The following is a 13,192-nucleotide window of genomic DNA, read 5'->3' as shown; positions in this document are numbered from 1 at the left end:
CTTTTTGTTATCAGTCATTGACTGTTGTCTTGTGTTCTGTTTTATTATGATTTGCTTGCCTTTATCTGTAGACTGGTTTTGCAACATGACATCATGACTTTTGCGTAAACATACCCGCCACTTTCGAGTCAAGTGGCGTGTTATCTCTACGCATTTTGAGCTATCCGCGTGTATCCGCGTGTATGCGTGTATGTCTACGCCATTAACGTCCGAGTGATTCCGTGTGTCTGTACACGCCGTCAAATGTCAGCGCGAAACAAAGCAAAATGTAGATCTACATCTGGGGAGCGATCTTTTTTTTTTTCCTAGGATGGTAAGGGAACAGTCATAAATGCCACTAACCCCAGTGACGGGTAGGTTTAGGGACGGGGTTGAGGTAAGTCATATATTTATATATACAGTAATAACGTTAAGTCAACGGCGTTCATAAACACGCTGAAAAGCGATTATGCGTCTTGATAGCACGCCAAAAATGGAAATACGAATTGCCGTGTCATACACGCGCTACTTCATGAGATCAGTCTGGGTTTTAAGTGTACAGTCCTTTGATCTACTTTGTAGTGGAAAGGGCTCAGTAAAAAAAAAGCTAGATTTGAGACATGAACTATACACACAAGCATTATCCTGCATTGATCATCAGTGTGTGAAGGGCTCAGAGGCTGTTTCATGGTTTTAATCGACTGAAGTGAAAGTCGCTCGTGGCGCGAGCACGGTAGTTTACACAATGCTCATTCCCTCTTCTAGAGAGAACTGAGGTTACGTTAGGTAACTGATACTTTCTCTTATGAGAGGTTTTCTCAGGGTTTTCCGGGGGACCCAGATAAGTGGGCGCAGCCAGTCTGTATAAGCATATACACTGGTACACACTAGACCAAACAAGGACGCGTTCTGTTAGATCGCAGAGGTTTCTGGATCTGACACTGCCCTGATGGTTCACGTAGGACTCCACTGGCTCACTGCATAGACTATCAACACACTCTCAACAGGTAAATGATTTCTTTCTTAAAATGTCTATAAATTTCACTTTCAAATTGCAACTGTTTTCCTAATGATGTTATTTTCTCTTTTCAGTTTATCAGATCCAACTCTGTTCAAATGAGGATACTTCTACATTTCTCAACTAAATGACAAAGATATTGAATTGAATCCATATTCTTAGATTTTTTTTCAACACTTAATATATATATTATAATTATACTTTTACATGAACAAATGGAAGAGACACATTGTAACTGTCTATTTGTCTATTTCAGATGCGGTTATCTGACAGAATCTCATCTTCTGCAGAGAAACTGACACACAAAATATACTTACAATGATGGGCTATTCTAAGATATTACACTTTTTTTTGTTTTACATTTGTCAAAATTGAATTGCAAGATGATAGACATATACAAATAATGTCAAGAGGGATTGATAGACATAATTTCAAATCTATATCGGCTTGAGCTATGGCGAAAACGGCATTTGTCAGTAGATTTATTTTTAATGGAAAAAAGCCTATTAATATATAGGCTTGACTAACAATAATGAGATTAAATACCACACAAAAATTATATTGTGAAATATATCATTAATGTAAAATAAGAATTTGGTCATATTACCCACCTATACACTATATGGTAATTGCCTCTAGCAAAATGGTAGTTTTCCAACTCTTTTGAGATAGAGGAAAGGCTGCACAAACCCTGACATGATCCCAATGCATGCGGCCCCAGACCAGGACAAAAGAAACGTCTTTAAATCCATAATGTAATAAAGCACAAGAGAGATAATCAAAGGACCGTACATGAGCACTGCAGACGCCAACACGATCCGAATGATGCGAAAAGCCTTGAGTTTGTCTTGATTCCCTCCATCTTTCTTCTTGAAGTCGTCACTAGGTCCAGGATGCTTCAGAGCCTTCAGGACCATCAAGCAGCTGAACACTTTGATACTGAAAAAAACAAGGAGCTCTGGCAAGAGTAAGCTATGAAGTTCAATGATGCTCACTGAAACTATTAAGCTTGAGCTAAAGATCAGAATCCATCCAATGACAGATACGGCAATCCTGTATTTCATGGGTTTGAGCTTCAGGAAGGTCACAGGATGGAGAACGCCTATGTAACGCTCCATACAAGTACAGCTCAGAAACAGAGGACGACCGACCAACAGCACCAGTGTAGGGAAGTATAAGCCAAACTTACAATCAGGACAATTAAAGAAATACTGCTTTATGACAAAAACATAGGAAGAGCAGTAGAAGACCTCAACAAGTGCTGCATTGAAGATGAAGATTTCGGTGGACTGTCCTTTAATCATGTCCTTCATGCTCAGCCATAGTATGAAACAGTTTGCTGGAAGACCAAGAACAAGGTTGATTCCGAGAGAGACGGCGACAATATAGGAGGGTATAGCGTAGCACAAGCTGGAATTCGCTGAGAAAATCGATTGTTTGCATATTGAAGTGTTGGTTGCATCCCAAGTCACCATTTTTGTGTTTTCTTTTTAATCTATAAGAAAGCAAAGTTAAAAGTGGAGAGGATTTAACAACATGTAAGCATTAAAAAAAGTATAAAGAATGTTTCCTCACAAGAAGCTCTTGAGATGGTGGATGTTAGTTTGACTCCAGACGATTGAAGATGGGACTGAATGGGATTTTGTTTTAAGTGCAGAAGAACTGCATTACAGTGACTTATTGGTGAGTTCGAGACTTTTTTGAGCAGTTTTGCATGGATGCAATATTCAAATATTTTTTTCTAACATGAGAAATGCACATCAAACATGCAAATGAAAGGCAATTTATTCCAACCACACTTTTATTTGTAAAGTGGGATAATTTGTTCTGTGTTCACATTAAATATAATAAATCAACAGTATAGTTGCGACAGTGAAACATTCAGAAACAATTTGTGCACTAGTGGCATTGGGAAGTTCAAGTCATGTTTCAGAAAATTCAAAAGTGCCAGCATCAAAAATATATCTGGCCCTAAACATGGCTTCTACACACCGGCCCAAGTACAAGTTAGATACCAGTACAGAATAAGATATCACAAGCGTGAGTAAAAACAGCTCCTTTATTCATAGATGACTAGATTCTCGTAGGTCTCAATGTTGTGAAGTTTATCACTGGTAAAATATATCATTATTTTTCTTTGTCCTGGCAGCTTTGGTGTGAACTCCACTTTGGCGGTTGCAAACTCTTTAGCATTGACTGTTCCAACCCTGCAAGGAAAAAAACAAACTGTTACAATAATGCATTTATTTCATTTTATAATTTGTATTAATAACAGTGTAGTATACAGAACATGCTACAAAATTAGGATGGGTCTATGCAATTGCTATGATGTTCTGAATGGTTGCAACATAGTCGGATAGATGAATATACAGATAGATATATAGATGTAGGACAATTTAATTGCAACTTACTTTCCTTGTTGGTCATGCATACCGGTAGTTGTAGTTTTAACTACATTTGGTAGCTTCTAGAGTTTCAAAGTAAGATTCCTAGTACAGTGTATATGTGTATGTGTTGTACTAATGCATTACCACTGAATAAATGACGCATTGACCAAACTGGTCAAGTGATGAGTTAAACTGATACCAGGTATGTCTGCTGGCAGAGCGAGGGTATGTAGTTTCACACCTCAGTCCTAAGATGATCAGATGACTTACTCATGAGTGATGGGTTTCCCGTCGGTCAGGTTGGCACCATGTATAGTGAACACACAGTTCTCCAGAGGCTCCGGCAGTGGATTCTGCAGCGCTAAATCTGCCACCAGGATCTGGCCCACTTTCGGCACGCCCAGAATCTGCGGGGGAACGAATCACACCTTATGAAATCTGTGAGTCATGCATACGTTATTCAAAAGAAATATGTACTGGCTGTCTCAATTCAGCAGGCAGTCCAGCCCTAATTAGGCAATTAATTTAAATGAGCATAATCTAATTAGCCCCTGAATGTTTGAGACATTTGTAGTTGTTTAATTAATCTAATAGAAAAAGTTGTTAGATGGACATTTCTATTTAGATTTGGGGATGTTTGATCACAAGTCCATAAATGCAATAAATAAATAAAAAAGATTGGATCAAAACAGGCTGTAGGTCTGTGCCATGTTTGGTGGATCTTGCTCAACTCCACGAGTTGAATACTGCATGTTATTTTGGTGTTTATTTGAGATTTAATTGACAAAGAAAATTCTGCCTAGTACTATGCTAATGTAAAGCCCATATACTTTATATGTAAATTGGTAAGATCAGAATAACAAAACCAAAAGATTAGATTTACGTTGATGATTATTTCGGGGCTGTCCAGCAGGATGGTCTTCTTTGCTCTGTAGAAATCCCGTGTCTCTGCATCGATGAGTAAAGCCATCAGTTTGATCATCCTGTCTTGAGTAATGGCTTTACTGTAATCCGCGTACTCCAGTCGAAGAGTTACCTTTCCCCCTGAAACATAAAATGGGGTTTTTAAATACATGTTAATATACAAGGTACAAGTTACAACTTATAGCGCTTTTCCATTACCAGTACCAGCTCGGCTTGCTTTTTGCTCCGTTTTCCATTGCCGACAGTACCGCCACAAATAGTACCTGGTCGTCATAGCGACACCTTTCGTTCCTCGTTGCCTTATCAAGCTCTCGCTCGCTGGATCCTCTCTTCGGCAACCAAACAAAGGAAAGTCTGCACCACCTCGTTTGACCACGGCGTATTCTTCCGAGTTAATAGTAGTAAGTTTAGCAACTATCTCTGGCCAAACTATTTAAAAATGGCGGGGTTATTCTGGATACTCCATCTGGCGCGTGCAATGATGACGCAGTAAATGGTGACTATTCTCTCGGACCAATCAGCAGTCGGCATTTTTTTCACGTCACGTTTTAGTATCGCCTCAGCTCGCTCAGAACCTCGCCGGAGGTGATACAAAACTTTACCCGAAAACAGGTACAGGTACAACTTTTACACAGTGGAAAACCAAACAAAGGCGAGCCGAGTCAAGTCGAGCTGGTACTGTGTAGTGGAAAAGCGGCATTAACGAACCAGTCTTACCCTCGGTAGAAGCTAAATTCATCTCTGTAAACTCGCCCAGTCCACAGGTTTCTCCAAGTTTGCCATTGTAGGACACCGCCTGAGCGTAAAACATGACCCGACAGCACTTTGTGACCATGGTGTTGTTTTTGAGCTCTGCGTAAACGTCAAAGTCAGAGCCGATCTGCATATCGGGGGTCACTCTGATCTTGATGTGTAAACCCGGTTCCTCTCCGGCCTGTGCCAGTCTGTTGTGATGCTTCGCCTTCTCATAAACCTTTCTCTCCTCTTCAGAACCTGAACAGAATACAGTCTATATCATGACGAGGGCCAGGGAAATTTGTTAATGAACAGAATGAACAATTTTGGTTACAAAATTTTTTTTTTTTTTTTGAAAATGAACGATGGTTTCGCTAGATAAGACCCTATTCCTTTGAAACTGCATTGATTTGGACTCGCTTGAAGTCCATTATGTGGAGAAAAATCCTGAAATGTTGAAAAATCTTTTCCACTGAAGAAAGAAAGTTGAGCAAAGGCATTGGGGTGAGTACATTTTCAAGAAATTTTCATTTTGAGGTGAACTAATCCTTTAACAATGAAAGAATTAAAAAAGCTGAATGTTGCCTTACCCTCTGGATACTTGTAGTTGTGTGTAATGTCCTCTCTCTCATCTCTGCCCAATGCTTTAGTGCTGATGGATTTCCCAACCTCCACAGTAGATCCTTCCATCTTAAAGACTCTTCCATCTCTCAGTTTGATGTACTCCACCACGTCTGCATTTACCTCGGCGTACAAGAACGGGATGTCGTAAGGGAAAGTGAGCTCGCCCTCTTTGATTGCTCTGACAGAGGCCGGACCACAACAGAAGACGTCTGACCGAAAGAGGACAACAGAATTGAAGTTGTCATTGACAATGAATTTTCCCTTCAATCAGTCATTGATTATTGGCTCACCATCACTCATATGCTGGGGTGTTGGGTCGCTCGCTTGCCAACCTTCATACCCGAGTGCCAGGTCTGAACGTGTCATCCAGTTCTCCACCCAAACGTGGAAGTTCCTGAGCAAGGACAAGGTACCTTTTTCATAATTGCTTTACACTCTTTAAAATAAAGGTCCCAAAATGGGGTTTTCACAGCGACATCATAAAATACAAATTTTAGGTTCCCCCAAGTACATTTCAGTGAACAGTTCTTGAAAAAACTTTTTAATAATCTGAAGAACCATTTTCCACTACCTTTTGTGCAATGGAAAGGGTCTATGGATGTTAAATGGAACAATATATTGCAATTTTAAGAATGTACGATTTAACTTTATCTGGATTAATATTGACTTCACTATACATACCATATGGTGTCGTCAGCAATGTTCTCGTCAAATTCGTTGTAGAAACGCTCCATTTTTAAGTCTCCATTGCTGTCACGTGCTGATCCAAAGTTAGTGACGATTCTGCATGGGATTCCCAGAGCTCTGGACACTGAGACACAAATAAAGCATAAAACGGCGATCATAACTGCGATTGTAAATAGTTGTTGTCACCTAACAGGTAGGATAATAATTGGGACAGACATAGACCTTTAAAAAGTACACTTGAATACTGGAAAGTGGAGGTTCTGAACCAGGGTTATTAAAAACATTGAAATGGTACAAACATAACATTTATGAATCTAGAAATGCCCCCAACCATGATTATAATTTTTCCTTTTGTCACATATTCATAACCACGCCATAGCTGCCAACTCTCACGCATTGGCTGTGAGACACAGTCATTTGCTTGGTTTCACACATGCCAAGTGTCAACACGATTGGTGAATGGCGTGCAATGACCCCCCTCCCCCCCACCCATTGGTGAATATCACCCCCTCAACCCCAATGAAGTCTCACTCCAAGCTAAACTCAAAAGTTGGCAGCTATGCCACGCATACATATAAAATGAACACAAACAAACCTTTTTCATACCGTTGAAAAAAAAAAAACAGTACAATGACGCATCTGCTTGCTAATTGGTTAAATGATTGTTAATAGACTTGTGATAATTTTTGCAGAAGTTAATGAATCACCTGTGCAGGCAACAGCTGAGAACACCCAGCACTGTCCGTAACGCACCGCTTCGCAGCCGTTGTTACTCCACTGCCGGAGGATGGAGCAGCTGTCCTTCCAGACGGTGGGCTTTACCCCGTCCTCATAGTCACCTGACCACCTTCCCTCCAAAACTCCTTTATCTCCTCGACTGTTGATCTGAACAATACAAGACAACACATGGCAGGGAGGTTTGCGCTTGAAAGCACCTTAAACATTTTCTTCAATGCTTGCAAGAATACAATTAAATATACTACTATAGACTACATTGTTGTTTGTGTCTTAAAATAAGCAGAATTTGATTGTTTTGCTTAATAGGAATTTAGATTAAAAGCTAAACGTCAAGTTTTAGATTGTAACTGGATAGCAGTTGAGCTGGTGATAACACTTTTAAACTATAGTACAGTTAGTAGAGTAACTTCAGTAATGTTTGAGGGCCGTTACCAACCATGGCACTGAGGACTCGAGTCACGTACACAGGGTTCCTTCTCTCAGAACAATCCAGCGCTGCATCACTTTCGTAATTTGGACTTTCATTCAAAATCTGCAGACAGATATCCAGTATGCCAGACTCGAACTATGGAAACAGACGCCAGACATGTCAGTGAGTTGTAAATTATTTGTGCACTAATACCATCCCAATGCTTTATTGGCTGCTTCTGCCACTAAAAAATGATTGTATTAAAGGAAGCTGAGGTAAGGGTAGCTGCTGATGAACAGTGAATCAGTCATTGAGATATTGGGAAAAGCAGAACCTGTCCAAAAAACCACGGTAGGGTCGTGATACGCTTGGGTAACCCACGGTAGATCAGCCCGTCCTGAGAGAGGACGTATTCCTCCCTCTCTGCTTCACTCGCCAGATAGACTGAGTCCTCTGAAACAGCCGACACAGATTGAGAATATTAATTTGAACTTGTTTATTGTCAGATTTTATCCAAAGTGACTTAAAACTAATTGAAAATGTGAGCGCAAGCAACGACATTACGATTTGACTTAAATTATATATATTTTTAAGGAAGATGAGTTAAAAAAAATCAAGTAATTCTTTCCATCACGTAAGTTTTTTATTTATTTATTTATTTATTTATTACAAAATAAAAATGAAGATTTTTATATAGCCTATATTTATTCGCTTTAATGCATGTATAAAAATAAAAGTTATTTTTTACTTAAGTAATTTATCTTATCAGGATTAGCCATCAAACAATGTCTTCAGGATCATTCATAAATGTGAAAATGGGCTGAGGATTGAACAAATAGCTGTAATCTGGCTCACAGGAAGAAAGGAATCGTGTCTTTTATAGCAGTTTTCTGCTGATTGATGGAAAATACAAGATCTATCCTGTTTTAACCCTTGCTTCATTGAAGATATATGCGCTGTTTAGACAACGAAAAAAAAAACAAAATTTAATTTAACGATTTATGCACAAAGCCAAAGATTAGTCATTTTCAGTGCAGGGGAGCGCGGGGCACAACCTAACGCGGGGTTAAATGTAACACAGACTTTTTACATAGTTCGTCAGGATCAAGCCGGCCGTCTTTCCGCTCTTTTTCTCTTGCTGCCAGAAGACGGTCTCCCGCGAATTTGTGGAAAGTTTTGATTATATTTCATTAAGATACTGGACAAAGAGTGTTTTGAAACCATGAAAGTAAATTTTTTCATCATAGATTTTTTTTTCGGTTTCTGAGTTGGGTGTATACGCTTCCAAATCTAACTTTATATTGCCTTAATCAGTCTTGTTGGCTCAAACATAGCACCGTTTTGAAACATGTCAGCAATTCCTAGCGACTGTTAGCTAGGTTTAAAATATGTAATACACAGCGGGGTTAGTTGTAACACAGTGTTACAAACAAGCCGCCAAGTGTACAGCGATAATCAAATAAAAATGGAGCCACACAACTTTTCAGGTTTGAGTATATATTTAACTTTGTTGGACTTTCACAAACAATGTTGGAATTTAAAATGTTTAAAATTTAGTGTACTATGAATGATAACTTGTTTATTTATTAAAAATATGGCATGTTTTTAATGCAACAAACCCTTTACATTTTTATTTTAAGCTCATTTGTATTATTATTACTGTTACTATTATTAATAATAATAATTATACATGCAGCTGCCACACACAAATCTAATTTAATTGCAATTACAATATTTTATTTATTATTATTTATTGCAAAACTGTGCATCCCTTTTCTATGTCTCTATCCATGATATTGATCCATAACAAAAGGATGATAGGATGCGGGATGGATGTATGGATATCTGTCTATACAGATGCACAAACGATATCAAACTATACACATAAAATAGTACTGAATTATGTGTGTTACACACAAGTGTTACAACTAACCCCTCTGTCTGTTACAATTAACCTAAGTTGTAACATTTGCACTTCTGTCACTTTCAGTGCAACTGTATGAAAATGGTAGGTCCTAGAAAAAAACTTTAAGTGTTCATTTGTAGCAGAGATGTGTATGTTGCTTGTGGAAAAAAATACCAAAATGCGTTAGGTTGTGCCCCGCTCTCCCCTATGCCCCTGCTTAATTATGTGCTCATCAGGATTGATCACTCATGATAAAACAGCTTACTTTTGCACCAGGGGTTAAAGAGCAGGACAAAATCTCCCAGTCCAACTCCTTCTCCCTGATCCAGGATCAGCTTGTAGACTCCAATAGGGGCGTTTGGGTGTGAGCACACGGTCAGAGAGACTGTGCTGTCGGACGCTGTCTCTGCAGTGGCACTCCAGCATGATCTGGAGGAGAAATGACCGAGGCTGAATTTGGCTTTGGTTTGTGCTTCCACTGAGGGTCTCGGACCTGAAATCAAGCATGAATGGATAAACGCAAGCACTTTTAAACATGACATGCATGTTTTGAAGCCTTTACCTCGTGTTTCTAATTATAACGTATGATCTGATGACTGTGTGCTTGTGCAGCATAACTGTCATGCCTTTCAGCACTGTAAATCCTCTAAATACAGGAGTTAACTTCACTGTCATGGGACGCCCCGTAATAAAACCAGCCCTGATTTATTGTAAGTGTTTTAATAAAATCATTAGCAGCGAAAGTGAAACAAGCCATGACTTTCCTGGTTTAATTGTGAATGATTTATTAGTGCGTAGGGAAAAAATAATCAAATAATTATTTGCTTTTTCAGCCGATGTCTCCAAGCTAGACCTCAGTTGTAGATGCTTATTGTGATGATCTATCTAGAAGTGTTTTTTTATTTTATACTAATATCTACTTTTTTTACACATTACTGTGCATTCACACTGACAGCATTTTAATTGTGTTTGGTCACCAAGTTATTGTTGCTAGTTGGTGTTAGACTACCAAGGAAATACAGTTTGCTCGTAGATGTCATTTGAGAGCCATTCAAAAATATGTGAATTTTGAAAATAATAATAATACTAATTATATAAACGTCATTTAAAATCACAAATATTTAATTTATTTTAATTTAATTATATTTTAGTAGATGTAAATGTCGTGTATATGAAGAGTTCAGATGCAAAAGCCTCTAAGTGCCATTTGAAATTTTCTTCTAGAATGATCATTTTTATCAAGCTTGTATATTTAAGTTCAGTAATTTCACTTAAATGGCAATGATAATTACCTATTAATTGTTATTTAAGTGAAATTACTGAACTTAAATATACAAGTTTGACAAAAATCATCATTAAAGAAGAACATTTCAAATGGCATTTAGAGGCTTTTGCATCTGAACTCTTCATATATATATATATTGTGTGTGTGTGTTTATATATTTAATTACAGCATCTGCCAGTTAAACTCTGACCCTTGTCAACTACAGTTTCCAGGCTTCACTTTCACTTGAGCTTCACTTTCTGCTCTCTCATTGGTAGGGTTGGGTATCGTTTGAATTTGAACGATTCTGATTCTGATTCCGATTCCTTGTTTCGATTCCGGTTCCAAACGATTCTCGATTCCGATTCTTTTAAGAGGCAGGGTCAAAAAAGTTTAGCTAACCTTGCTAACCAATGGCCTTTCTGAAGGAAATACTCCTTCTGTAAAAATACTCCTTTTGTCACAAATTTTGCATTTTGCCGAGATTTCGTTATTTTTAGAAAAGTGAAGCCACACTTTGGATCGCCGACGTAAGGTACTCATGTTCGACTCGCGTGGTTATGCCAACACTTCCGGTAGACGCTTCTTCGTTGGTGTTGTTCAGCGGTTTCTTCTTCCGCTCGGCGGACTGTGAATATCGAAACTAGGAATCGAAATTTTAACTTTTGAACGATTCCGGGAAAAACGAAAAGTTAGTCTCAGTTCCAATCGATACTCGATTCTCGATTCCCAACCCTACTCATTGGTTGCTGCTGCACTCATTTGCCTAAAATTTAAAGTCTGCTCAACTTTGTTGCATTGGCAGTGGTTGCTTTCACATATCCCCAATGGATGATGCTTGCTTTGGTGCCTAATGGTTCAGTTGTATGTTTGTTGTAAAGTCTGAATAGGATGGAAGTGATCGAGGAACCTGTTTGGGCGATGAAATTGATATCGGCCCCATTTTGAAAGTGAGTTCCCGGTCTCAGGTGTAGAGTGATGGTGAACGGCTGTCCTCTCCTCACGATCAGTCTGTCCACACCGTTCAGAAGCGTGTGGTGATCCGTGTTGTTCTCCTCACACGCCAGATCAATGCGTTCAATCTCCACGACTGTGAAGGGAAGAAATAGAGAACATGCAGTCATTGAATCTTTAAAAAAAATGCCTTCGTGCAAATATTTATAATATTCATTAGGGTTTGTCACGAAGCACATGCACAACATGCTGCCATTTGAGCATTTCTATTTTTAGCACATGACCCATAGATTCTTGACTAGCATTTGAGGAATCAGAATAAATGGGTCTGCATGCTTTGCAATGGACAGGAAGACTAGCACAGCTAGAAACTGATGCTAAAGCATTCCGAGACATGAAGATATGTAGATATTTTAAACAAATAACGCACAAGGTCACAAATACGGATTGTTGTAGAAGAAAAGTATAAAGGATTAAGTATATTTCAAACTGAGACAAACATTTTTAAGGTATTGCAATACAATTATTCAATTGCAATGCAAGTGAATTGAATAAATCTTCAGATAACCGCTGTGGCTGATCTTTACATTGCAACCAAACGTACACTAACCATGCTTTCGCAGTTCCCGTTAAGACACATTTTGCAAATTATTTCTCATGCATTTTCCCAATAAGTATCCAAATGTGACCATGGACTACAAAACCAGTCACATGGGTCAATATTTTTGAATTTAGGTTTATACATCATCTGAAAGCTGAATAAGTAAGCTTTTCCATTTATTTTAAGGTTTGTTATGATAGGACAACATTTGAACTATTTGAAAATCTGGAATCTGAGGATGCAAAAAAACAAACAACTAAATATTCATTGAGAAAATCTCTTTTAAAGTCGTCCATTTATGTTTGCGATTGTGCTGCATTCATTCAAATAATAAATGTTTTGTAAATTTACAGTAGGAAATTTACAAAATGTCTTCATGGAACATGATCTTTACTTAATATTCTACGATTTTTGGCATAAAAGAAAAATCAATATTATCAAATATAATCAAATTATTGGTTAATGCCACAAATATACCCGAGCGACATGTGACTGGTTTTGTGGTCCAGGGTCACAAATGTACCACAAAAGCGTGCTGTATTTGCTTCAAATGCTGCCATGTAGTTGATCCTACCTTTATCCATGGTCCCAGCGGTAATGCTTGGCCTGCGCGGCGTGTGACTCCGTGTTGGGTGACTTCAGCTGGTGTTGGGGTCACTGGAGAGATATTTTGGGCGTTGTGTCCTAATGTTACGGCGGTGTCAGAGGACGTAGACATTGAACCCCTGCTCTTATTTATCACAGTCCGTGTCTTCTACAAAAGACTGATGGTATTAAATCACATTACAGCATGTCATGTTACGAGTCTATTTCTGACGAACAGTCTCTGTGGGGACTTAGAGCCACATTAATTATGATCTATCTATGTTCACTCTTGTACATGTCTGCTTTCAACTTTAAAGCTGTAAATCAGAGAGTCACTTTCATTCATTTGAAGATGTGGTTTGTTTTAGATCTGACAAGTTT

General features: G+C 38.5%; 1 protein-coding gene across 1 annotated transcript; it reads right to left on the bottom strand.

The window, feature by feature from the left end:
• Positions 1 to 2,786: 2,786 nt before the first annotated feature.
• Positions 2,787 to 12,810, bottom strand: tgm2a (transglutaminase 2, C polypeptide A). The gene is made up of 13 exons (XM_039674412.2): positions 12,801 to 12,810; positions 11,582 to 11,761; positions 9,673 to 9,900; positions 7,836 to 7,954; positions 7,529 to 7,657; positions 7,062 to 7,239; positions 6,349 to 6,478; positions 5,958 to 6,061; positions 5,634 to 5,876; positions 5,026 to 5,301; positions 4,268 to 4,428; positions 3,655 to 3,791; positions 2,787 to 3,204 (listed from the first exon to the last, which is right to left on the bottom strand). Exons 1-13 carry the CDS (start codon positions 12,808 to 12,810, stop codon positions 3,057 to 3,059), a joined length of 2,043 nt encoding a protein of 680 aa, XP_039530346.2. The 3' UTR covers positions 2,787 to 3,056.
• Positions 12,811 to 13,192: the final 382 nt, after the last annotated feature.

This window comes from Pimephales promelas, chromosome 20, assembly GCF_988280905.1.
Source record: "Pimephales promelas chromosome 20, fPimPro1.hap1.1, whole genome shotgun sequence".
NCBI lineage: Eukaryota > Metazoa > Chordata > Actinopteri > Cypriniformes > Leuciscidae > Pimephales > Pimephales promelas.
The sequence above is the reverse complement of the archived record's forward strand: the minus strand, read 5'-3'. Positions and strand labels throughout refer to the sequence as shown.

Excerpts from the sequence above, each read along its gene's own strand:
- tgm2a (XM_039674412.2), bottom strand. Across the intron at positions 7,955-9,672 it reads CTTTAACCCCTGGTGCAAAA|AGGACTCAGTCTATCTGGCG; the intron begins GTAAGCTGTTTT and ends CGGCTGTTTCAG. Across the intron at positions 3,792-4,267 it reads GCCCCGAAATAATCATCAAC|ATTCTGGGCGTGCCGAAAGT; the intron begins GTAAATCTAATC and ends GTTCCCCCGCAG.